The 26,537-nt window shown below is 37.7% G+C and overlaps 1 protein-coding gene across 3 annotated transcripts in view; it reads right to left on the bottom strand.

The window, feature by feature from the left end:
• Window positions 1-67: 67 nt before the first annotated feature.
• Window positions 68-26,537, bottom strand: part of LOC110951535 (uncharacterized) — a 42,194-nt gene continuing 15,724 nt past the window's right edge. Inside the window, exons 2-25 of one of the 3 annotated variants that reach the window (XM_051941154.1) lie at window positions 19,872-19,942; window positions 18,015-18,112; window positions 15,431-15,478; window positions 15,243-15,269; window positions 14,943-15,002; window positions 14,805-14,837; window positions 14,427-14,501; window positions 14,207-14,290; window positions 13,169-13,198; window positions 12,848-12,892; window positions 12,474-12,524; window positions 7,685-7,747; window positions 7,559-7,606; window positions 6,214-6,267; window positions 5,800-5,829; window positions 5,687-5,722; window positions 5,201-5,245; window positions 4,787-4,828; window positions 4,525-4,584; window positions 2,584-2,658; window positions 2,281-2,313; window positions 1,247-1,285; window positions 691-747; window positions 68-399 (exon numbers count right to left, since the gene is read on the bottom strand). In XM_051941154.1, coding sequence (XP_051797114.1) covers window positions 395-399; window positions 691-747; window positions 1,247-1,285; window positions 2,281-2,313; window positions 2,584-2,658; window positions 4,525-4,584; window positions 4,787-4,828; window positions 5,201-5,245; window positions 5,687-5,722; window positions 5,800-5,829; window positions 6,214-6,267; window positions 7,559-7,606; window positions 7,685-7,747; window positions 12,474-12,524; window positions 12,848-12,892; window positions 13,169-13,198; window positions 14,207-14,290; window positions 14,427-14,501; window positions 14,805-14,837; window positions 14,943-15,002; window positions 15,243-15,269; window positions 15,431-15,478; window positions 18,015-18,081 — 1,107 coding nt within the window. In that variant the 5' untranslated portion in view covers window positions 18,082-18,112; window positions 19,872-19,942 and the 3' untranslated portion in view covers window positions 68-394. Of the gene's footprint in view, window positions 400-690; window positions 748-1,246; window positions 1,286-2,280; window positions 2,314-2,583; window positions 2,659-4,524; window positions 4,585-4,786; window positions 4,829-5,200; window positions 5,246-5,686; window positions 5,723-5,799; window positions 5,830-6,213; window positions 6,268-7,558; window positions 7,607-7,684; window positions 7,748-10,304; window positions 11,441-12,473; window positions 12,525-12,847; window positions 12,893-13,168; window positions 13,199-14,206; window positions 14,291-14,426; window positions 14,502-14,804; window positions 14,838-14,942; window positions 15,003-15,242; window positions 15,270-15,430; window positions 15,479-18,014; window positions 18,113-19,871; window positions 19,943-26,537 lie in introns of those variants that run through there. The other 2 variants (XM_051941155.1, XM_022194639.2) reach the window with 2 other exon arrangements.

Raw genomic sequence — 26,537 nt, 5'->3', positions numbered from 1 at the left:
ATATTGACTAGCAAACTTCCGTTTAACGTCATTTGATTAGATAACATATTTGATTACAACAGAAAGATCACAATTTTAATCTTTATTTTAAAACAGAGACACATTTCTTGCACTTTCCATCTATTTATGTTCATCAATCACCACCAATGGCTTCAGCACTGACAGAACTGAACTGGTGGGGTCCAGCAGGTTCTTGGACGAGGAAGACAAATAGACATGAGTAACAGATGTCCACTTACAGAGAAAGACGAGGGGGTGAAGAAAAACAAAAGGACAAACGGACAAACCCAACAGGTCATAGTTGAGTAAAACACATAAAATAAAAGCTTAAGAAGCTCATTACACTGAACACATTATGGAAATGATCCACGTGGAGAGGTCCAGGTCATTTGAATTAGCCTGGTTAAAGACACAGACAAAGACAGAGGGGGGAGGAACACAAAGATACCGGATCAGGAGAAGACCAAACCACAACAGAATGTGTGCAATTACAAAGAAACCAAATAATACTTGACAAAAAAAGTCCATCTTTTCTAATCGTCTAAACAGAACAAATAAAAAATATCCTTAAAAATGAGCCACAGATGTGTTGATTTGCTCAAAGCCACAAAAGAAAACTACATCCTAATAGTTCTTTAATGCCTTAGCTGCATCCTCTTGCATCAGCTGTAAAGCTTCCTTCATTCTCACCTTTGTAGCCGTTACCAAGGGCTCCGTTCACACCGCCATATTTGCCGGTTTGCTCTGCTGTGAAAAGAGTCAGCCAAGTTCAGGTTCAGAAATGTTCTCAGAATGACAAAGCAGCAGCAAACAGGGGTTTGACAGCTACGTTAAAACTTGCAAAAAAGGTTTTTCACCTGCATTAAGAGGACTTAGCCACCTCACTCCATACTCTTAAGTGGGAAATAATCCATAATGCATGCAGTTGTACTTTTACTGTGCAAGCAGTTTTAGTCAAAGTACATGCTGAGAGCAAGTAAACAACAATCGGGAGTGCAGAGTTCATTTCACAAATAAATCTTTATAAAAATTAGTTTTGTGAAGGACGCAGTTTGTATATTTGAAAGAAATCAGTTAAAACGCACTAAGGTTAAGATGCATGCAAAACCATGCAATAATTAAATAAGAAACCATTTTTTTTGCACAGAAAATGTGTTGTAAATAGTTATATTGTGCAAGCATACATGACGAGTGTGTTTGCCAGTGTGTGGAAGCTGATGAATGAGGAAGTGTTTGGTTTTCTTACCCAAGGCATCCTGAGTAGCTCCTAGCTGAGCACCATAACCTGAAACAAATACAACAGGAATTGGACTGTTAAGACGCAGACGAGAGAAATTTGCAAAATAATTAATTGGGACTTCAAGAGGGGCTGAGGAAAGCTAAAGGATACATTTAGAAAAATTGTCATTTTGCAAGACATACCCATGCTAAAAATATTGGTTAAATAAACATGTTACTTTAATACAGCCAAACCTTCTCAGTTTAAATGAAAATAACACTGAGATCATGATGGTTCACTGATCGCACCTCTTCAATGACCCTGACGGGACTCTCGACTCTCGAGTGTGACATAATTCCTCTTTAGCTAAAGTGAAGTAGTGAAGGCCCGTCTGCCTCCTTTATTACAATTCGGCTGTACTTTTGTAAAGGTTTGTATGTGGACGTAGAGCAGTTGGCTCCTGGGCATCTAAAGTTCATACAAAATGCAACCGTTTTGTTTTTTAACAGGGTAAACTCCAGTACTGGCCTCCCTCCACTGGCTTCCTATCCCTTTTAGCACTGATTTTAAGGTTTTATTGTTTGTTTTTAAGCTATGAAATGGTTTGGCAACTTTTTACTTATAAGAATCTTCACATTTTCAAACCAGATGCTAGTTCAAGATCTGGACACAAAATTAGAGACAATTGAGCTTTTACAGTAGCTGCTCTGAATTTTTACAACAGTTTATCTTTTCATGTGAGAGTTGCTGAAGACTCAGCTATTATCTTCCGCATTTAACCCAAGTGCAGGTTGATACCTTGACTTAATTTTCACAGTGTTGTATCCTTTATTTTTCCTTACTGTCATCTGATCTTATTCAGAAATGTCATGTAGCCACTCTGAAGGGCTGCTATTTATAACTGTATTGCACTTTGGTTTGACTTGTGTTGTTTCAAATGTGCCTTAAAAATACATTCGACTTGACCTGATGGACTGGTGTATAAAGACATCCAGAGGGGCTTTTAGATTTGTGTGACAGGATGTTTGTGTTTCTTCGATGGTGGGGGAATGTAAATTCACCTGTTTGCTGAGCTCCATATCCTGCACCAGCACCTGAAACAACACAGAACATGTAAATAATTCAACAGACGTAACAATGGTCAGCCATAAGGAACACACGGAACATACATGTATCACATTCTTTGCTGAGATCATAAGACACTGTATACACCTAATGCTCCTATTCGATTTCATTATTCTCTGTTTAAAAGTTTTAACCTCATCGGGACTTAACTGGTTAAAGAAAACTGACACTTCTCAGTAACGGTACTTTTCCATCACACTCAGTTTGTCACACTGTTGCTCATGTACGCAATCTCTCACCATATTTGTTGGCGGTTTTTGCGCCTTCAGCACCGAGGCTGAGATGCTGAGCGCCGTAGGGGTAGCCGCCATCACCTGAGGAAAGGACGCATGTTAAATAGGAGAATTTAACAGTTTTGGTAGCTGTGATGTTGTGGTGAACTGACAGGATGCAACCAAATGAGACCGTTTTTGTATTTTGTTGTTAGAGGTTTTCATTTTAACACCAACAAAGTCAGAGGTGTTGATTTTTTTTTCATTCTCACACTGTGCAGCATTTATGGTCCCTTAAAATTACATTTCAGTTAACAAGTCTTGTGTAGATGATACACACCAAAGTGTCCCGATATATGAAGATAAAAAACTTAGTTTCAAATACGTGACGTTTGTTAGCATTATTTCCTGTGATATTTGTAATAGTATTATAGGTGTAAGACCTAACAGTTTATTTAGAATAACATTTATATTTGACAGTAACTCTGCTCGAGTGACTGTAGACAAGTGTAAACCACACCCAGAGATCACTTCTCCCCTAGAAGAGTCTGAGATCTACAGCATTCACATGAACGAAGCATGAACCAAGTATACCTTCTTTCGTTTTTTTTTTTAAGAAGAAGGTGGGTGAGGAGGAGGGGAGACGATCTTCAGAGGCTGGCGTAGGAGCTATGTATCAGTATTTGGTTCTGTTTTCACGTGCAATAATTAATTGTAGTGTGTTATTTTACTCAGAATCACTGCCACTTTTACTTCTTACTTTCCATTCAAGTATTATTGTATCTTATCTTTTTGGAATTTTATTTACTGAGCATTATCTGGTGCATGTAAAGCAAGCAGAATGACTGAAAGCTGCCTCAGTTATAAAGCCTGATAATTGCATAAAATGGACAGAATTGTTAAAGAATTGGACAGAAAAGTGCTTCTGATCCCAAACTATATGTAAAAGATGTACGTACTTGCTCTGACTAGTTTCTGCAAAAACCGTTGTAAAGCCTTAGGTTTGGAATTTAGCCATTGCTATCTTGTTCTTTTGAAACCAGATGTGACATATGAGGACTCTATGCATGTTAATATGTCAACCTGTCAATCACATGGCAGCCCAGCCACTAAAACATACCCTCCTTTATTGTGTATTTTCCCCTAAATAGGACCATAATTTACAAAATGAACACCCTGCTGTACCGAGGAAGTCTTGAATCTAGCAATTGAGACCATAAACTTGTTAGTACAATGTTCACTGGGGTCGCAAATCAAGTGAGAAGTAGGCTCGTTTTTTCATAGACTTTTATACAATTTGACTTTTTCTTGCAACCAGAGGAGTCGCCCCTGCTGGCTGTTTGAAACAATGCAGGTTTAAGTGACTTGTGCATTGACTACATCCACCTTTTACATGCAGTTTGTGCTTGTAACTAAAACTGACTTCCTGAACTACTGCAAAGTTCCATTTTTATGCTTATACAATGACCATTTATCACACTGTGGTCGAGTCAATTTTTTGTTTAACTCATAGTTAGTCTGACTTTATCACAGAGTTAGCTAGTGATTTAAATTGACTATGAAGTATTACAGTCATAGCTACCTGAAGGAACATTTAACCATCTGTGGAAATTAAATGATTTGCTTAAGAGTTAAATATTAAGGTCAATACATTTCTTGAATGCAGTGGATCAGTGGATTACCTTAGCTTAGCTTAGCAAAACAACTTTTGTAATTTGTCCATAAACCAAAGAGAAACATGCTGCTACACATTTACTGCACAGATATGAGAATGAGCAAGAAAGTAGATGGACATATAGGACAAATACATACAACCCTCTTAGTGCAAGTCTTAAAACTGCTCAACAAAAGTGGTCAAATCTGCCAAGAGTCAGCAATGACTATTTCCAATTGATTTGTGATGGAAATATGTTTTGCTTCACAGTGATAATGGTTGCAAATAAAGTTGCAAACACATGCAGGCCCCACCTTCCAGTCCGGCAGGAATCACCGGAGCATTACCATAAGGAACCTGAGCAGCTCCTCCTCCTGCAGAGGGGGAAAAAGAAATCATCACATGGTCAAACTGACTCATATCTCTGGTCTCTTTCCACCCTTTAACCCGCAAAGGCCGCCAGCCAGCTGTGCTCAGGCCACCGGGTCAAGTCTGACTCAGACGTTTGAAAGTCACTTCGACAGAAGCCTGAGTAATACTGTGACAGAGGGATGAGGTCATGTCAGTGCTGCTCACCATATTTGCCACCAGTTGCATCCAGGCCTGCACCGGGCGCTCCTGAAAGAAGACGAGAGGGGCAGTTGTGTCAAGCTTTCCCTGAAAACATTTTCAGACTGCGCTCTTGTTGCTGAATGGGCGGCCATGTTTCCCATGACTTGTATAATAAAAATGAAGCAAGAGATTTGGCAGAAATGTGGCATATAAATGAGAAAAAACAGAATTTTTCAGTGTAGCTTTATAATCTGTATTCTGATGGAAACTGTGTTGTTTTCTTCATTACAGTCTGTAGCTGTGTTCTACCTTTTTTCATTTTTTTTAAATCTTTACTTGTAGTTTATTTGGATTAAACAGCCTTAAAGACAGGCATGGCAGCTAAAGGGACATATATTAAGTGTGTCCTTATTGCTGCTCCATTCTTAAATTTCTTACCATACGCCCCCTGGAGCGGCCCAGCGTAGCCTCCTGTACTGAGAGCTGGAAAATAAACAGATTAGGTAAACATACTTGTGAGATACTGGTCAAATGTTACCTGATCAGTAGGAAACCTTCAAATTAAAAGCATCTACGGGAGCAAGATGTCAGAAGCCACCAGATTCAACTGGTCAGCTTCTATAAATAAGAGACAATAGCTACACCCAGTGGATAAAACACCACACTGGTCATGTTAACAAGCGTTTTTCTTGCTATATTCTTTGCTGTCACACTTTGCAGGTTAAGCATCTACGGGTTAGTGCCAGTTTATACCAACTCCTGGAAGTTGTTACCTTCACTCTTCCCTGCTTTGTTCTCAGCACCATCAGCTAACTCTGCAGGGTAACCAAGCCCTGAAACATAGTTCTAATTAATTAAATCTGTAAGCTAATGACTCTTTCAGTAGACTGAGTTTCCCCCTTTTTGGTTTTAGACAGCACTCACCAGCTCCATAACCATCGGGGTAACCATTGCCATAACCTGTTGAGAGAAGATGAAATACGTTAAGATAAAGAGAGAGGAAATATCTGAGAGTGTCAAGCATGCATGTTAAATACCTGTAGACAAAGCTTTAGCACCATCTCCACCTGCAATAAAAGCAAAATTAAAAATAAGCCTATCTCAACACTCTACAGTGATGACTTTGATGCCTTTTTGACACCAAACACAATGAAGAGTGATCCTCTGTCATAGTCAATTCACGTCTCAAAGTAACAGCGCTTTACATGATACGTCACATTCACACACACTGATGGTGGAAGCTGCCATGCAAGGCGCTAACCACGACCCACCAGGAGCAATTAGGGGTTCGGTGTCTTGCTCAGGGACACCTCGACATGAGCACAACGGGCCAAGGATCAAACTGGCAACCTTCCAGTTACAAGACAGCCACTCTACCCACTGTGCCATGCCGCCCCCAATTTAATCTGACTGGTAGAAGAAACATGAAATTTCTCGGTGCTTCCACCTACCGAAGCCGTTGCCTGCCACAGCACCAAGGTATCCTGTTGCTCCCTCCCCATAGCCTGTCATAACACACATTCAAAGCAAACTGTGTGACCCAGACCGTGTTTGTTTAACAAAAGACATCATTTAACTAAGAACAAATAAAAAAACTTGGCCAGCTCTAAAGACATTAATTTCTTGCACGGACATGCAAAACGGAAAAGAGAAAACAAAGAGACATTCACAGGAGGACTGAAACAATTTGTGAGTAATCATTCGTTGTTGTTGTCTTGCAGTTTTTAAAAAGCCATATTAATTATTCACCAGAAAGGAAAGGCAGCTTCTGGCGTGACCTTTAGAGGAAGGTGAAGATGACAGAGCTTTTCTTCTCTCGAGTGTGACTCACAAGCAAATTATTGGTTTACAAGGCAAAGCAGGAGTAGCAGCTGAGTTTCTGCTGCCTGGTTCAGTCCTCAGCTCCACTCACATTCTGAACTACAACATTAAAGTGGAGAAAAACAAATCCTGATTTTCTTAATAAGTGTGGGTGGTTTCTGACTTCTACATTTGCATAAGATCACTGGGTCTGTGGAAGAGGCCCTTAAGGCAATACTTTGACATTTTGGGAAATATTTTGTTCACTTTCTTGCTGCAAGTTAAATTACAAGACCACATCGCTCTCACAGTAAACAACCCATGTTGTGTCCCCTTTTAGCAAATTAAACAAAGCCTCACGTATGTTTTTAAATGTAAAATAGTGCATATAAGATGGTTAATATCACCAAGACTGTATTACTTCTGGTTTAAGCCCTGCTCTAAATGGATTGCTTCAGTGCTTGTAGCTTTAAATAAAGCTGAGCTGCTGCTGTCCACGCCCCCTTCAGGAAGAAGACTCTCTCTGCATCTGTGATTGCTAGAGCAGAGCTAAACAGTTGACTGTACAGTAGACAACACAGACTTCTGGATATGGAATTATTGCCATGTTCACAACAAAGCTGTAGTTTTTAACTCATGTTTAGTGAGTTTATGAGACAACATTGTGGTTATAAAATCAGTAGTTTAACGGTTGAGAACTGCAACTTGGAAATGGCTCTGAAGTGATTGCTGGTTAAGGTGTAGTCTTAATGGGGTGCATTTCAGTCACTATTTTATTCTCATTCCATTGTCTGACAACAGAAACAGAAAAACATGTAACGTGTGGGAAAAACTGAATAAGGAATTCAGCTGTTTTCAAATGCTTAAAAGGAAACAGATGTTGATGTTATTTTGTAGAGAGAGATATGAGTTGAGATGCAAAGGAGCAAAATTAGCACATGAATCCAAATAAGCAAGACAAAGTAAAGAAAAACAAAGGAAAACACAGATTCTTACCTCCAAGTTTGCCTGCTGCACCACCCAGATATGCTCCCTGACCCAAACCTGTGGGTGGAATGTGAAATATTTACCATAAGCAGCACTGCTACTTTTCATGTGTTATGTGTCATTATCCACCATTACCTGGTCCATATCCACCAGCACCCAGGCTTGCTCCCAGATAGTTTCCTGCTCCACCCATGTAACCTGTGGAGAAGTTAGACAGAAGTTCAACAAAATCACCTGTATGTCTTTCAAAACTTAACACTTAAAATGTAGAGGTAATCATATTGCTGTTTACTCAGTGAAGCATTTAATTAAACACCTTTAAATTTCACAAATTCAACCCAGTTTTACTAAAAAAGGAAAGGAATATACACGATTCTGCTGGAAAACTGTAACAAGACTCTTCATTCAATAGTCTCTTCATCTGAAGATGCAGCGGTTTCTGCAGACGGGACACATGGAGCTGACACCAGACACAATAAATGTCTGAATCTTTGTTTGAACTGGGTGCTATTTTTAGCATCCTCTCCACTGGACAGTAATTTTCCCGGACTGAATCCCAAAACCCACAACACCAGATGTTGAACCATCAAAATACGAGTATATGACAACCCGAACAATGAGTCAGAGGCAACCCAGATAGACACAGACATATTGTCGGATGTGCTCCGTTTCACCATCACTCACAGTCAAACCAGCATTACAGCACTGGGATAAATGCCGTGTCAATATAAGCAGATTAACAAACACAGACTGGATGAAGTGTAGATTTCCTCTCTGATTGGAACCTCTTTGAGCACACAGTCAGATAAGTGATTAAGAGATCCTCAACTGCTTCAAATGAGTCATACAATATACAGCTTAAGGTATTAGTGAATATTACAAAATCCTCTTTTGACAAATGTACCAAGTATGATCGCAGTGAGTCATTATTTCAGAGTCTAGAAACTGTATTACATGAAACAACTATACATATGATTTTATACACAGGGCTGTATGGAATGGCTGTATTCATGGTCAGTTAATTTTTTGATTATTTTCTTGATTAATCAACTAGTTGTTTGTTTAGACATCAGAAAACTGTAAAAACAAAATGCCCAATAGTGTTGCCAAAAGCCCAAGATAATGTCTTTAAATATCTTATTTTGTGCACAACTCAAAGATATTCATTTTACCGTCACAGAGGAGGAACAAAACCAGAATGTATTCAAGTTAAAAGCTGGAATCAGAGAATTGACACTTGATTGTCATAAAGTTCCTCATTATTAGTTGATAACTTAAACTAACTGTTGCAGCTCTAATATCACCCATGAAACTGTGTTGTAATTGGGTTTATACTTTGTAGTGCATCTCTGCTGCTAACTAGAGAATATATTTTGATCAATCTATTAATTGTATCATATTATTCTACTCTGCATTACCACATATTAACAGTTGTTTTGGGGAAACAAATATTCAATACTGTTTGGGCAAAAACTGGGCTATACTTAGCAGTGACGTAACCATTCGAAACCAAATAATTAAAATACAAAATATGAACTTAAACTGTGGATCTTAGATATTTACAATTGTTTTTGTGATGAATAAATGATGTAACGAAGACATTAGAAGCTACAACTGGCCTTCATTTGGCCAGATGTATTCAGGGCTGTTTTAGAGGTCTAACAAAGCTGTAACATTGAAGTTAGGTCTTATGCTCAGAGTGAAATAGATAACGTTTTTTAAAGTTATTAGCAGGTGTTATTATTGTTTGCTGTTGAAGGCCCTGCAACATCAGACCAATAATGTCTGATCCATTAATTATTCATAAAGTCAAGATAGGGTAGATATTTTTAAAGTATCTTCGATCCTGTGACGTTCAAGAGATGGCAGATTTACATGACTAAAGACGCACAGCAGAAATGCATTATCGACTCACTCTGCAGTCAGTTATATTCTCTGGGTTACGACCTTTACAGCAGAAAACTGATTTGTGTTCTCATTAAAGGATCCGTGAAGCTTCAGCCTCCCAATGATTAAGTCTTGAATTTCCATCAGTGCAAATGGGAAATTAAACAAAGACTCCATTCAGCGTACCAAGAAAAACACATCCACTCTCACAGTTTAACTGTTTCTGGTCACTACACCTGCAGGTCATTTTTATAAAGCTATTTTAGACATCAAGCAATTGTTTACTACATCTTTCCATCCATGATTGTTTCCACTGAGGTGCAGACTTCATACTGCATTGAAAATGGAGCCCATAGTGACAGGAGCAAAAAAACTTGGTGGTTAGAGGGTTAAATTAAAATCTGACTGGTTCATTACAGACTCCCGTCTATAAAGTGTTGGTCAGGTTGTTGACATCTTAATGAAACGCTAAAGGACCAAGTCTTACATTTCTGATAACTTGTGCAAAGGCGTTTCTTGCCACAAGATGACCACTATCATGCAAAACTAGATAGCATCCCATAGCTATAATACTTCTTGGTTGGATGTATCTGAGATATTTTCGATAGTTTAGAGGGTTCATGTAAGATAACATTTGTAGAGACACTTTGCAAAAACTACAGCCACATGTGAAAGATGTCATTACCAAATGAAACAAAAGGAGTAAAAACTGTTATGTAGAATTAAAAAAAAAAAAGCAAATAAGAGCAATCTGTGTAATTTAGGAGACTGGCACAGTGTAGATCTCAAGAGTGGACCATAAAAAAGCCAAATCTGAAAGGTAAAAAATGACTTTTAGATGATGAAAAAGACAAAGCTTTGCTCTTACTTGCTGCCTGGTTATTCCTCCCAGTCTGCCCTGGGATATGGAGAGCTTTTGGCTTTTTCACATCATGTTCAGCTAGAGAAAGGCTTTTTGCATCGTGAACATCTGCAGTGAAGCCCTGAGCCTCCTGTCCTGCTCCGGCTGAGAGGATTCCTAAACTCTGGGTTCCAGTTGCACCAGGGACCACTGCTCCATAGCGCCCCCCTGCTTGTACTTGAAGGTTTGGAGCGTCGTGTCTACGGTTCTCGACAGTGACGGTGCCGCGGATTTGGAGTCCATTCCTAGCCACCAGTCCTTTGACTCCCTGCTTGTCTGCTGCAGAATAAATGCTGATTCTATCCGGTGCTTGTGAAAGAGGGAGCTGATAGCTTTTCTCTTCTTTTACTTGTGGCTTTACGTTTCCAAGATGTTCGCTCTGTTCACCAACGTGTGTCTGAGGCTGCAAACTTTGACTCCTTTGAGTTTCCGAACCAAAAAGCTTAAAGCGATTCCTGTCCAATATGCCTGACAAATCAACACCAGGGCCACAGTTTCGGGTTCGAGGATTTTGTTGAATAGACAAATCAGAAGAAGAACCCAGACTTTTGATGGTGTCTTTATCTAGATTCAGTTGTCTTCTTACACCTCCAGCTGCCAGTGCAGCTTCATGACTTGTTGTCCCTTTTCTTTTAAAGATCGAAGGGTCATGAGTTTGTCCTCCTTGTGCTTGTGGAACAGCTAGACCAAGAATGTCACTCTGTTTATCAAGAGGAGTCCCAAGATGTGGTGACTGAACTATTGGATTGAGGTTTTTGATCTCCCTTCCTGCATGCAATTCAGGAACAGTGGGACCGAATACACCGCTTCTCCTCATGTTGGGCATTTCAGGTCCAAGCATTCTGTCTTGTTTTCCATATGAGTGACCTAAAGCTCTGCTCATTTCTCTCTTACGGTCTTGAACAGTTTGGCCCAGACTGGCCAGCTCAGGTCCAATCAAATCTGCTGCACCTGGCAGAGAAATATCATCATGCATGCACCACTTCTATGTTGGATCAGAGACAACTGTAGCAGCCAGAGGCAAAAATGTTCACTGATCTGTTTTTTAATTCTACTTCACTGATGTGTGTATCATTGCATTCGATGCAATATAACACATCATCAGCAGAAGAATCAGTGCTCAAATGAAGGCGATTCAAAACCAAACAGAGACGAGACAAAATCTATTATGGTCTGAAATTAGTCCAGTTTCAAAGGACAGAATCATCACCATAATTAGGACTCACACTTGCGATGACATCAACATACAAAACATGCCATGGCAGCAAAACGTTGCCATCCCAAATTGTTGAAATGCCATAAAACACACCAGAGTCACAGCACAAGACAACTCCTGACTCCAACAGCATCAGTGTGTGACAAAGACAACTGATACACAAAGCTTAATAACGCACAGCAGGAGGCTTCAGTCAACAGTGAACTGAAAAATATTTGCCAGGAGACTGAAATAATCCAATTTTTACAACTGAGTTTCACTAATCATGTTTGTTTAAAACAACAAAGATGTTATCGTGCAGAAAATAACTAAGTCACTGTGTGACAGAATCAGAATAATGCAGCAGATTAGAAATTTTCATGGCTCACGGTAACCTGACATTCCTGCCAAAAGTCAAATGAAGCATGTGTGAATAATTAGTTTTTACCCTGATAAGTAAAATATCAGCAAAATTCGAGGTACGTTCTGTAGAAATGATTACAAACTTAACGTAGCAAACTGCACCTTTCACCGTCATTAGAGCATCATTTCAATCGTATTATAAAATCAAGTTGTTACTGTGCATTTAGTTTGCTTAACCTGTTTTCCTGCAGCCCTTCAGCTCCTGTAAACCACAGCCCTGAGTCCTCCCCACACATCAACTCTTATTAACCCACAGACTGAAGATGAAGCTGGAGGAGCTCGGAGCTCATGCAACATGCAGCACAGATGAAACGCTGACAGACAAACACAGTCTCGCCTGTGCACACAGAACAAACACAGCAACGTTACATTCGATGGATGTGATTTCATGCCAACATGAATTCCACATCGGTGAAACACCAGGCGACGATTTCACAGAGGTTGCAGACAAGTACAACACAGAACAAAGACAGCCTGACACACACGATCACCACAGTCGACTGCGGTGAAGATGTTACCCGGTTTTTGTTCCTTGGCCCCCTGTCCAGTGGGATACTCAGGTAAAACCCCTGATGAAAGCAGATGGGAGGACTGTCGTTGAGTTCACTGCACACGCTAACTCACAGAGCAAACCAGCACTGACATTATCACCAATGTTTTAGAGGAAGTAGTCTTTTTCATTATTGCAAAGAAAAGACCTTAAGTTCAGTAGAACAGGACAAAAGTGGCTCTATCAAAAATGTTGGCTGTGATTCTGCAAAAACTACCCAGCTTCTGTGGAACCTGATGTTACTGCATGACTTTGGATGAAGTGTTTAAGGCTAGAGCAACAAGAAAACACCCTGCAGCCCACACATATGAGAGGGCACCTGAGGTAAGACAGGACTCTTACCTGGCCGGGCTCCAGGATAGCCGATGCCTGTTAAACCTCCATATCCTGGCAAAGAAAAAAAGAGCACAGTTCATCTTTAAATCAGACAAGCACTCTGATTACATCACCGATGTCCTGGGGTTTTCTCTGTTTTACAAGGACACATAATTTATTTGGCGAGATACGATCTGCTCCATATATCACGTTCACAGACGTGTTGGCAAAGAGACACTTAGCCGAGATTTACGCAACAAACAAGCAGAGACCCATGAAAGAGTGAGTTTACTTTCATTTGGAAACGCAGCATAAAGAAACTATGGAACAAACCACATAATTACCTACCTGGCCCAGTGCCGAGGGCAGCGCCATAAGCTGGAAAGTCAAAAAAACAGAGTTAATTCCTATTTACAAAGATTCCTACAGCATATAAGCGTCTGTTAATATGAGATCTGTCTGCATGTTTGAAGGGTGAAATTTATAATAAACACACATGAATACAAGAGATGATGAAGACTCAATGTTTCCACACATCTCATAAATCTGATTTCATTAAAGCCCTGAAGGTTTTACCTAAAGGACCGATGCCAAGAATTCTGCTGTGATGTGTGAATAGGAAAAAAAACAAATCTGAACTTGCAACAAACCACATCTGACTGCTTGAAGCTCTTAAAAAAAATCGGCATAATAACTTAAGTATTCTTCAAAAACAGGTAATTATTATGCTATTTTTTAAGTGTCAAAGTCTGTATTTGGATAAGAAATAGAATTACTTAATTTTTTTTTAAAAATAATGTAAATTTATATAATTTTTCTCCATAAATTAAAAATTGACATAATTGCCAAAGTTTTCAAAACTAAAATTTTGAGTGACTGCTTTCACTGATGTATTGGATCTAAAAATATTAATTATTTATTAATTTTTTTTAAATTGTATAATGAATTATATATGCCTAGTTTTGCACTATATTATCAAAGGTAATTTCATTTTTTTATGTGTAAATATTGTATATTAACATTAAAATAGGATCAAAAAGTAGAGATAATCTTATGTAAAATTAAAGTCAAAAAATGCACTTTAACTATGGAAATTTGCTGTATTCTTATTGGCTATTTTCTTCTCTTGTTTTGGTGAATTGGCAGGAATACATATTATGGATCTGGTTTTATTACATCTGATTGGCAACGTAAGAAAACAACCTCACAGGCATCGACAGATTTTGATTCAACTGTTGCTAAACTGTCATTGGTGCAGAAAAATACAACTATCACCTTCTTCCAATAGGAGGAGGAGCACACAAAATGAGCATGTCAACGCCTGACTAAAACCTCTATTAAAATATTATCTGCTGGACGCCATCTTCCTTTGTATGTCCGTATTACCACGTTTGCCTGCCTGGCCCAAACCCAGTCCCAGTCCATTAGAAAGACCAGTTCCCAGCGCCATCCCTGGTCCCAGACTGGCACCTGCAACCAGGAGACAGATAGAAAACTATTACTAAACTGTATTTATTTTTAAATTTTTTATGCACATTAACCAAGTCAACAAAAGGAGACCAGAGGAGGGTTAAGACAAGTAAACTGTGGGGGTTTGGTGATGTACCGTAAGCTCCCTGGGTTCCATATCCACCTGGCTTCAGACCGGCTCTGCCTCCTACTCCCAGAGATCTGTAGCCTCCTATGAAAACAACAAAAAGCTCACTTTGTTGTCCAGCTGCAGTTCACCAACAAATATCATCATTCAGACTTCAGACGGGCTGTTTATTTATCTGGATGGAGGAGCTCTGCGCCTCAGCTCCAAGAGTCAGGAATTATTCCATCTGCCTTTCACAGATCAGTAATGTTGTAAAACAAACAAACAAAAAAGACTGTTTCTGCTCTGTATGCTCTCCAACAGGTGAATGTATTTTTGATTTTCTTCTCAGTGCTGTGCACATTTGCTAGCATTACTGTAATCTGTAGGACATGAGGATTTTCTTACCAACACCGAGGTGAGCTCCAGGATAACGTCCAACTGAGATTTACCAAAGAAAAGAAAAAACACAAACATGACTTATTCTGAAGTTAAAGTAATATAAGATCATTCTGTTGGCATAAAGCTAAACAGAATTTAACTTACTTCCAGTCTTCATTGCTTTGCTGCCATATCGGCTCCCCAGTGCTCCAAGAGCTCCAGTAACTGAGAGGAAAAGCATTTTTTACTACATTATTACAACTTTTCTGTGTTTATACACAAAAGGAAGCTTAAGATATAAGTAGGTATTCCTCTATTCATTATAGGTTAAATGTCGCATGTGTACATCTGTATGAGACACTTATACATCAATAAATCACTCAGATAAGATGCTAGCCTCATAGCTGGCATTAGTTAGCCATCCTGTGCACCATTCAGAGAATATACACCAAGAAAAAGACTGACCTCCAGGTTTCACTCCAATGCCAACACCTGAAGAAATAAAAAAACAGACATACAAAAATGAGAAACAGGTAGACGTTTGAGAAAAGTCATGAATTGCATGGTCATGAAAGGAAACATCTATTTCTTCTTGTTTTTAAGGGAGGTAAATTAAACAAAAAAAAAGTTAAAAGCAAATGTATCTGACACACCTCTGGCTGGCAGCACCCTCCCCCAGGACATACTCTGAGGTTTAACCCCTGAAACATTGAAAACATCACATTAGAGATGGGGCCTGTTTGATTTTCATTGTTATCAAAAGAGGATAAAACTGAAGAGATTCAAAAACCACCACTATGCATCAAAACAAAAAGATCGTTAGAGTTAAAATGAACTGAAATGGATAGAAAACACATTACAAATACCAAACTAGGAGTCAGTAAAAAGTGTGTGTGTGTGTGTGTGTAATGTTAGCTCTGCATTCATTGTATATAAACGATGGAAATAATGCAAATGAGAAAGAATGTATAAACTGTAAAATAAATTCAACAAATGATGTGCAAGTGTGCAGGAAAGTTAATCTATCAAGGAGGATGGGAAGACTTAAATATTGTTGTAAACTGGGCTTTTAGAGACGCAACCTTTTATTTTCCAAACTCACACTCAGTGGTAGAAGAAGTATTCAGGTCATTTATTTTAGTGAAAACAGTAGTAGAGTAATGTAAAAATACTCCAATACATGTCAAAGTGCTGCACGAAACTCCTACTAAAGCAAAAATGCATAGATTTTGGCAACAATATGTAGTTAAAGTATTAAAGTGAAAGTACTGATTTGGTCTCTGTCGCTGATATATTCTTGTATCTGACATCATTAGATTATTAACAGTGAAGCATCAGAGGGTCAGCTGCATGCTAATGTTGTTGCTGCTGCAGGTGGAGTCAGTTTAACTATTTCATATGCAGGTTTATTTGGAGAAACAGCATTAAATCTGAGGCCTCATCGGAAGAAAAAACTAATGCACAAATTGTGCATTAGCTGTTTTCAGTTTTTGGATTTTTTCCGTAACACTGGAGAAAGTTATAATATTTATTGATAGTTTTGAGGCGGGGAAAGACACAATTTGGTGGAGCTTTTGACATCTCAGATATCTAAAAAGAGATTTTGACTTCATGAACCAAATAAATCGTAAAGCACTAGCTTGCTCTTTAACTATGTGTTGTACTTAAAGCCTGTTGCACTGAGCAAAATATTTAACAAAGGCTATCAGACAATTGTAATGGAGTAGAAAGTAAATACTGGTGCCTCACAGCTGTACTGGAGTAAGTGTATTCAGTTACTATTTTTTATAGAGTTGTTGTTTTTTATTTGAGCTTGAAAGTCAAACATGGTTTTATGGTAAATTTCACTTAAAAGCCAGTATGGTTACATATTTATTATCCATGATGCGGTAAAAAACTGTGAACCAGAAGTCAGTCGAGGTTTTTGTGACTGCTGCAGCCTGACTGGGAACCACCAGGACGGACAGACAGACAGACAGACAGACAGACTTTCATTGATGGAAACGCAGCGACCGACTGGAGCCTGTTGGTTCTTCTCACAATCAGTCGTCAGATTTTACCCGCCTCTGCCACCTTCTCATTGCGCCCTTTGATTCGGGTGAAATCAGATAATAAGAGCCACAGAGACTTGGCAGCTCTGCTGATGGTTTGAGCCCACAGTCCTTTTTCTGCCCCAGTCTCACAGACATGAGATTTAGCAAGTGAGTGAGAGTGAGTCAGTGAAGACGCCGATCCATCAGAGCTGACAGTGAAATCAGACAGATGTGCTCAGAGCTCTTTCATGTCATTCATTTGTCAGCCAAAGTTTCAAGCAAAATCTCGTGACAGCCAGAGTCAAGATAAATAGATTTTAGATCTGATTTTTTTTGATAACCTAACATTATTTCATTTATTTCCACAAGTATTCCAGATTCGCAGGAGCAGTTTCTCTTTTAACTTGTTGCTTTCTAGATTTAATTCCTGAACACAAAGCTTAATTAAACTGGTTAGAATTACATCACAAATCAGACAAAGGTTATCATTATGCCGTTATTGCACAATATACTTAACTTATAACTAACTGGCATAGAAATAAGCAAGATAAACAGAAAAATATCACCAAAATTGTCAAATAAAGCGATCATTTGCTTAGTACACTGTAAAAAAAAATCACCTAAAATAAAAACAACTAAATTTTCTGTCACATTTAAAGTGTGACAGAAAATATACATAAAAATGACAGAATATGTTAAAAATATAATGATTAATAATTAGAAATTCAGAAAATAAATTCTGTAAAATAATTAGATTCTTATACTGTAAAAATTATGTCATTTTGTTGTCAAGTGATTTAAAAAATGTAAAAGTGCATTTTTCAATCCTTCAGAAACAGAATTTTTCTTTAAAAAATGGCAAATGTCTAAAATATTAGCATTTGTGGCTTATTTAAATGTAGCAAAATTGTGCAAAACTCAAGTCAAATACTGTAAAACAAATGAAAATCTGTTATAACACCTTTAATGGGGACATCACCTGCAGCTTCGCTTTCTCTTTTTTGAAAATTAATAAATAAATTGATGCCTTTTTCTTCAATTTTACCAGGTATTTATAATTCCACAAAACAGGAAAAATCTGTAATTAATAGTAAGTAAAATTTCTGAAAAAACTTACAGGCAAAAACCGTCATTCGCTATTTTTTGGAACAGTGTATAAAACCTTTGCTTTGTCTTCACTGATGCAGTCGTATGAGTTTCTTACCGCCTTGCAGAGTTTGCTGAGCCAACCAGAGAACCAGCGAAGTCTGGAGCAGAGCTCGAACCAGCATGATGGAGGCAGCAGCACCGGGAGAGATCAAACTGATGGACAGACAGACAAATACAACCCTGGTACTTAAAGCTGCACGGCCCCTCAGGTCTTTTATACCGTTCTTTCCTCCGATACACTCCCACTGACCAGTTCTGCCCTCTGAACACACACATCGGTCTGACTGGGCGAAGCTAAAAGGCCCATTAGCTCAGAATGTACACAATGAGATTCTGTATTTTCTTGTGCACCTGAGAATTCACACCCTCCAACCAAGAAACAACCTGCATTTGAGCTAATGGTTTGATTTAGTATGAGAAATACGTCTATTTATGACTGTATAGGTCCAAAGATTTCTGTCATAGTGAGCACGAATGGAACTCAAGGATAAAAACAACAAAGAAACCGGTCTAAAAACAGCCAGAAGGAAATTCTTCTCAGAGAAGAGCAAACATCCAGCGAGTCTGTCTGACTTTCTTCCACATAAGGAGCCAAAGATCCAGGATTCAGTGATTTTACAAACACTTACACAAGCAAAAATGTGCACTGAAATGCAATGCTGTGTTTTTTCTTTTAAAAAAAGAAGTGTCCACAGAAAGGTTTTACCAGAAATAGTAATGTTTTGTATCCCACTTTTCCAACTTAAAAGTGTTACCCAACTAAATGTGTCTTTACCTCTTACTGTACTACAATTCTCTCTCCTATTATACACCTGTTGAAATACTCTCTGTACTAAGTTTGTGAGCTGGGGGGGTGTTTTGTTTTTGTTTTTTGGGGAAAAAAAAGATATAATACATCTTGTGCTTTTGTTTGGAGTAGTTGTTGATGCACGATCAGATCGTACATATATGCTTTGTATGCATGCTTAATAATGTTTTTATTTCTTCACTCAAGTATTATGCGGACTGCTCTGTGCTCTCTGCAATTAATCTCAATAAAAATATTTTGAAAAAAAAAGAAGTGTATGTGTAAAGAACATAAACATGCAAATATGCAATATGAAGCTTGGGAAACAGGGATATTTAAATGTGCGAAAACAATGAAATTACATGTTAGATAGATAAATACGATTATAAAACAACAGCATTTTGACAGATTACCAATATGTAAAAGTGTTATACAGTTACATAAAAAACAAACTCAGGCAATATTTTTGTGAAAACTTCTGCAACTGCACAAAATATTTCTCATTTAAGAGACAAATCTATGTAAAACTGTAGACCAGTATTATTTTTTCTGTAAATTTCCACTAATCATATCCAATTTTCGAAGTATATTTATAGCAGTAAAATGTAATATAAAGGTTCCATGTATTATTATTTTTTTAAATTGATTTTGCTATTCTGAGTTACAGGTTTTAATGTTATTTTACATTAGACACGTAAATTCTGTAAACATGTCAAGTTTGTTTTAAGAGTTTTACTGGCACTTCTATGCATTTCAAAAATATGCAAAAAAAAATCTGTAAAAATGTAAATTTTTTAGGTCTTCTTACAGCATAGCCCTGGTTCTACACAACTTTCTTGAGGGCTTTACTCCAGTAAAGCAGCTCATGATGGCTCCTATTATTACAGAACCCATGAAACTGTGTTTTCTCCATATTGATATTCTTGTCAGGATGGAAGCAGCTAGCAGCTAAATAAAGTAAGATTATTTGCACGCTCACTCAGACATTCCCACTAATGCAAATACGGCCTTTCTGTTGTGCAATAAATTTGCAAATCAGTGAAGACAGAAAAATTACATAATGATTTTTCCGTAATTAGGCCTTGACTGATGCGTTCAATTCATTCGTCCTCCAAACAAACTCACCTGCGTCAAATACTGTTGAGCAACAGGCCTGTTTTTCCTGGTTTTTGTTAACAGAGCAAATATTTTACCTCCTAAAAAGAAAAAAAAGAGAGGAAAAGAATGAGAGCACGCAAACAGAATCTGTTTTTAAATGTCCTGGGTTAAAAAAAAAGGCACTAAAAATTGCAGAGTAAATATGACATCATTACTGTATTTGTGAGTGTTGGGAGGGCACCTGATCCAGGTGATGCACAATTTAGAGAAAAATATGCTCCAATGGATGTTTAATGTGGAAACAAACACTGTAGTGCTGTAGAGGCTCAATTAAAATGTCATTCTGACATGTTTTCCAGCAGTTTCCTATAGAAGAACATTGTAATCTTAAAAGAGTCTGTTACAGCAGCACAGTGTGTGAATACAGGCTGAAGGGATCATCGGGTTTGTCGGGTTTCTCTCCATCATCAGGGGCCTTCTGTCAGCTGCTAGAAACTTTATCATAAACTGGATATTTAAAAACTTATCTGTGAATTGCTTTGCACGAGCAATTTTCGCACATTGAAATGTGAGGCCAACAATATCTGTGGAACTACTAAAGGATAAAACCCTTTAGTAGTTACTGCTCATCATAGCATTGATTCACAATCTGCAATATTAAACAAGCAGATCAAATAATCACTGATTATAGGCGAGTTGAAATATAAAACGTGAAGCTGCCATGAAAAAATATCTTTAAACACACATTAACAAAAAAAACTTTCAATTGGTAGTAAATTAATTATATTATCTGATCCATATCCAGTTGTATGTCACAATAATACAAAACACATCTAAAATACCTTTTAATATGAAATACTTGGTCACAAAAATGAAATATGCTGTAGTAGTACAGAGTTCTCAAGTTTTAAAATGGTTTAATGGTTAGCACAGTTCTCACAAATATAACTAACGGCATAGTTTTCATTTTCCCACCCAACTTTGTCAGCATAAACCTTAGTTCGGAGAAGACTTGTCAAGTAGTTTGGGGTAAATTCTTGGAAGAAAAAAATTCAGAAAAATATACTAATACATTTTCTTCTTAGTTATATTTGGAGAACCCTCATGAAACTGTCTAAAAATGTTTTATATGTTTTGTTCTGCATTATTATGAGATACAAAAACATAGGGTTCACTAGTTGTCTTCTGTATTATAATTTTTTTTGGTCATGAGTGCTTAAAGATGGGATTTACAATGTTAAATCATCCTTAATCAAAGATTGATTTATGTGTCCAATACTGCAGATTCTGAGTCAGTGACACGATGAGAAATAACTGTGGAAATAACAGGCTTTGATCATCAGTTTCTGAGATATTGTCGTCCAAATAGCCTAACATTTTTGTCAAAAAAGGTGCTAACAGTGGGTCAATGGGTAATTTTAAAAAATCATCTTAGAAAGCATTCAATACATCAAGCTAAAGTTTCATAACTATCTCTATAAATATCCATACTTTATGCTATAAAACCCAGAAATGATCGAGGCAAAATTGTTCCAAAAATGTGCTGATTTCAGATGAAATGATTCTATAATATAATGTCGTAAGGTCTTGACCTCGCCATGTGAAATGTCCTGAGATAACTTCTGTAGTCAACTGTAACTGGTATAAATAAAACTGGATTGAATTGTTGAGACTGTGTAGAAGAAGAACTGGACCATCAGTGCCAAGCTCTATGGTCCTCTTTGTATCCTATAGTGCGGGAGGTCCATGTAGGACTTCTTAATGTAACGTTGAAGTTTATACACTCGATGCAAACGTCTGACTGGAGAACCACATATGAGGCTGAGGACATTTGGTTTGATGCCACCTGAGGAAAACTGCAGTCAGACCACCACATCGTCTCCCCTGGTGGTACTGCAACAAGACAATAACAAAACCCACGTCTGACTCACGACTCCTCGCCCGTGATTCAGCTCTAAACATTTATGTGTCTGCATGTTTGAGAGGTCCCCTTAAAAAACACACATCCATAAGGAGAGGGTCGGTTGTTCAGCAGGAGATGTCAAAAAGCTTTGAGAAGAAGAGCTTCAGGTGGCGGAGCAGACATTTACCCACAGAGGAGGAATATGACATGAGTGTGTGGAGACACATCTGGATGGCAGTTTCACTGTGGTCTGTCATACTACAAACACAGTATGCACCTATGTATACACACTGCTAAAAGAAAGAAGAAAAAAGTTCTAAAAATCTGACAGAAAGAGTTCCAGAAAAAAGTAATGCAAAATGGTGGAACATGGTAATGTTCAAAAATGGTGAAAAAAAATGGCAGATATTTGATTTTTTAAATTATTTTTTGTTGTTGTTGATTCAAATACAGTTAACAGTTATTTTTACATTTGAAAAGGAAAAAATATACATTTTAGATGTGAACATTATTGACAATTTTGTCGTGTTTTTCATATAGTCAACATACAAAACTGAAAAAAAATGTAAATAAATAAAAAATTATGCACTTTTTTCACTCTTTAATATACATTTTTCAATACAAGCAAACATTTGTACAATAATTACATTTTTGCTGATTTAAATACAGTTAAAAAATAATATTTTTGCTGTCAAAGGTATAAGGATGACTTGAGTTTTTTTAGGGTTAACATGTAAATTAATCCTTTTTTCTGTGATTTTACTAGATATTTGAAATTTACCCAAATCTGGAATACAATGGTTAAACAACTATTTTACCATTTTTCAACCTTTAATATACATTTTTAAATTTAAAACAATAGTAGTAAACGTGCTAAATAATGAAATTTGATGATTTAAATACAGCAAAAATAATATATTTTTGTCAAACATAAAAGGATTGTGTTTTTTTTTTAGGGCTAACATGTAATAAATGTTTTTTTTTAAATAGTTTTTCTTGTAATTTTACCAAATACCTTCTGTAATTTGCCTAAACAGAAAAAAAATCTTTAAATTGACAAAAAAAATATAGAAAATTCAAACTGAATACAAAAATAAGAAACATGTTTACAGTGTACATACAAGCGACAATCTGTTTCTGCATGTGTGTTATCTTAACATGTCCTTTAAGGAAGGACACTAAGAGGAGGAAAAATCCCTGAAGTGAGGAGGCTGAGCTGACATTGACCCGCTCAGCAGGCTGCTTAACAGTCGCCATGTTGTTGAGGGTTAAAGGATATATTCAGGATTATGTTTTGGTGTGTCAGACTTATCAGGCAGGCTTAAGCACCGCATGATGACTTTAGACGTCAGGGAGGGTGACCTGGATGGACTGAAGATTGGCCTGTAGCAAATAAGTCAGTGCTGATCTGTTGTTACTACATTAGAGAGCTGGGGATACTAATTTACTTGATAGCGTCTATTTACGACATTTATTACTCCACTGAGGAGCTTCATCTCTGTTAGAATCTGCACGTATGACGCATCCTCCCAATAAAATGCTCCGTCAGATTTAATATACAACACGCCTCTTGCTGTTGCGGTAGCCTCCATTGTTCCATTTTCTCTTAAAATAAACCGAAATGTTCCACAGAGAGTATGAAGCTAACAGCATAAACACAGACTGCAGCAGGAGCACAGTCAGATACAGTGAGCCTCATTAACAACGCAGCAACACCTGAACGAACGTGATTACAGGAACCTGTGCAATTAAGTTTGCCAAGTGTCTCCACCCGGTGATGGATACAAACCTAACAGAACGAAACTCTTAAAATCAGTCTGAGGCAAAAGAATCAGCAGGTTGATCAGTTTAATGTGTGCACCTCAGTTAAATCTGCAAACTTGTACAGCTTCATGTCTCAAAAACAAAATAAACATCTTCACACTGGTTAAATGATCAGCTTCACTCTCTGTAGTCTCAGTGATGTTTTTTCTTAGCCTCAGGACTGGAGCAGTAGTGTTTACTGGAGGTTTTATGCTCTTCTTCTTCCAGCTTGTGAAGCCCTGTGGGCATCCTCCAGGGGGCTTAATATTAGTGTTCAGCTCCATGTAGCGCACACATAAAGGGGAGAACACAAAGACCTACAGAGCCATAGTGCTGGCGCTGGTTGTTTCAGCTGAGCTTGTGTCTGGAGGAGCAGGTTTAGTCAGAGAGAACCAAGGGCCGAAGTCTGCTTACAGTAAACCGACCTCACAGCCAAAACAGGACATTTTGGTGCTGAAGACATTGCTAATAAAATCTACTCCACCAGCGATCTGTGATGAAGCAGGACTCCACCATTCTTCAAAATAACCTGTCCGCCACAATAAAATATTGGCTGTTTGGTCACAGAGAGTCAGGAGGTGGAAACTGTTGAGTAAGAAAACACCTTTAAACTGAGGTCTGAAGGAGGACAGAGTCAGGAAAACGGGTTAGCAACCTAAACTCACATTTTTTTCCATGTGTGGGGTGAAAAAAAGTCTTGATAGGATCCATTTCTGTGACATACAACCTATATAGACTGACTTTATATGACCTTTTTTAAAAACTTACATGAGAGATAAGTAAAAATATCAATATGTCACCATAAAGACTTCAAAATGAAACATCAGCAGCACAAAATGAACACTGAGGTTCTCCTCACTATAGATGCTGCTGTAAATTAGTTTCCATGCGTTTCTGATCTACTCTGTAGAAACACAGCCTGCAGTTAAGCTCATCCATCCATTATCTATACACCGCTTAATCCTCATTAGGGTCGCGGGGAGCTGGACAGGACAGGTCACCAGCTTATCGCAGGGCTACATGTAGAGACAAACGAGCACACTTACATTCACATCTACACACAATTTAGAATCACCAATTAACCTCAGCATGTTTTTGGACTGTGGGAGGAAGTAGGAAAACCAGGTGAGAACCCACACATGCACAGGGAGAACATGCAAACTCTATGCAGGCCCAGGCTGCTCTTCTTGCTGCAAGGCGACAATGTTAACCACCAAGTCACTGTGCAGCCTGCAGTTAAGTCCAAATTAACTCAAATGTTCCTAAATTTTTGTCATGTAACTCTTGATCACAGCTGACTGAGCAAAGACTTCACAGCTGCACCAGAGAGTGCAGAACTTTCAGTTTTCACAGAATCTAGCTAGAGTGAAGTGTTTATTTTGGGCCAATTTTTAAATGAGACATGCAGAATAAAGTCATTTTGAAGAAATATCTACATTTTTAAGTTTCCCATTTGAATACAATACAGTTTCTAGCTAAGATAACATGACTTTCAAACCTGCTGGTGGGTTTTGGGATTCAGAGTTTTAGCACAAGGCATTCTGATGGCTGAGGCTACAGATGCCAAAACTAACAAAAAAAACAACCTCCGCCTCATGCTTTAATGGTAACTAATGATTACACTGGATCCCAGTTAGATGAAATATTAATATTAGCTAACGTTGTCAGAAAACCTTGTAATTAACAGCTCTCAAGGCTCTGAATGGTACAAATAATGTAGAATTCAGTCTGTTTAAGGACAAGCTGGTCAGTAGAGACTTAATTATTTCTGCCCAGCCAGCAGCAGTCAGTTAGAGGGACTGGATGTTTCCACTTGAAGATTTTTAAAAAACACCCTGAACAAGTCACATACAGTAGAACTTGTCAGCGGTCCTCAAGTTTACTTGTTATGTCAGACTGTGAGAAAACATCCTCGCAGCAGATAATGGACGGTGAACTTTCCTTCCATTCATTGCATCTGCACGAGACCTGCTCCTATGATGGACAGTGTCTGGAAGTTTCCACTGCACTGAAACATGCCTCACTTTGTTCCAAATCCCTGCTGTGTCAGTCCAACCGGAGCAGCAATGATGGTGGATTCTGACTTCTCATGGTTTGTTCAGTGTCTGCAGCCAGACTCAACCTACACTGTAAAACATCTGTACACTGACAGATGTTTTACAGAAAATGTGTCTGTAAGATGCATATGTTGCAATGATTTCCTGTGTATCTGTAATTTTTTTTTTACAGATTTATACATTTCCTTTTTCTCTGTATATTTGAAATCACCTAAAATATAAATTCTAAATTTATGAATTCACATGGCTTATGTAAAATATGCAAGATTTTGATGCAAAGTTACACATAAATTGAATTTCCTTTTGGGGATAAATAAAGTTATTGTATTGTATGTTCATTTCACTTCAATTTACAGTTCTGCATTTTAAATACAGTCATGAGTATTTGTTTAATAACTATGGTTTTGCAAGTACAAGTAAACGCACAAATTTTATTGGTGGAAATTTATAATATTAATGACCTGTCAAATCTGAAATACAAAACACTAAAGTAATATGTTCTGAACTTGTTCATGTAATTTAAAACTGAATTACTAGTTTTGCAACAGTATTTTGACAGTTTTAAAGATTTTTTTTAACTTAAAAATAATTAAATCCTACTAATAGCCCTATTTATTGGTAGTTTGATTGTTTTTACACACGTTAATAATCTTCAAACTACATTTTCTAATGAGGGAGAGAGACTTTTCTACAATTAGTTTACCACCAACGAAGTTAACCATTTACTGTTTGAGTCCACGACAACTTTCTGAGTGACTGTTGATTTTTTTCTGTTCTACTATAACTCACCACCGCCAAGTGCTGCTGAAACACAGATACTCAACAAAAATATAAACACAACACTTTTGTTTTTTCTCCCATTTTTTATGAGATGAACTCAAACATCTAAAACTTTTTCCACATACACAATATCACCATTTCTCTCAAATA

Source organism: Acanthochromis polyacanthus, chromosome 21 (assembly GCF_021347895.1).
Source record: "Acanthochromis polyacanthus isolate Apoly-LR-REF ecotype Palm Island chromosome 21, KAUST_Apoly_ChrSc, whole genome shotgun sequence".
Taxonomy (NCBI): Eukaryota; Metazoa; Chordata; class Actinopteri; family Pomacentridae; genus Acanthochromis; species Acanthochromis polyacanthus.
The sequence above is the reverse complement of the archived record's forward strand: the minus strand, read 5'-3'. Positions and strand labels throughout refer to the sequence as shown.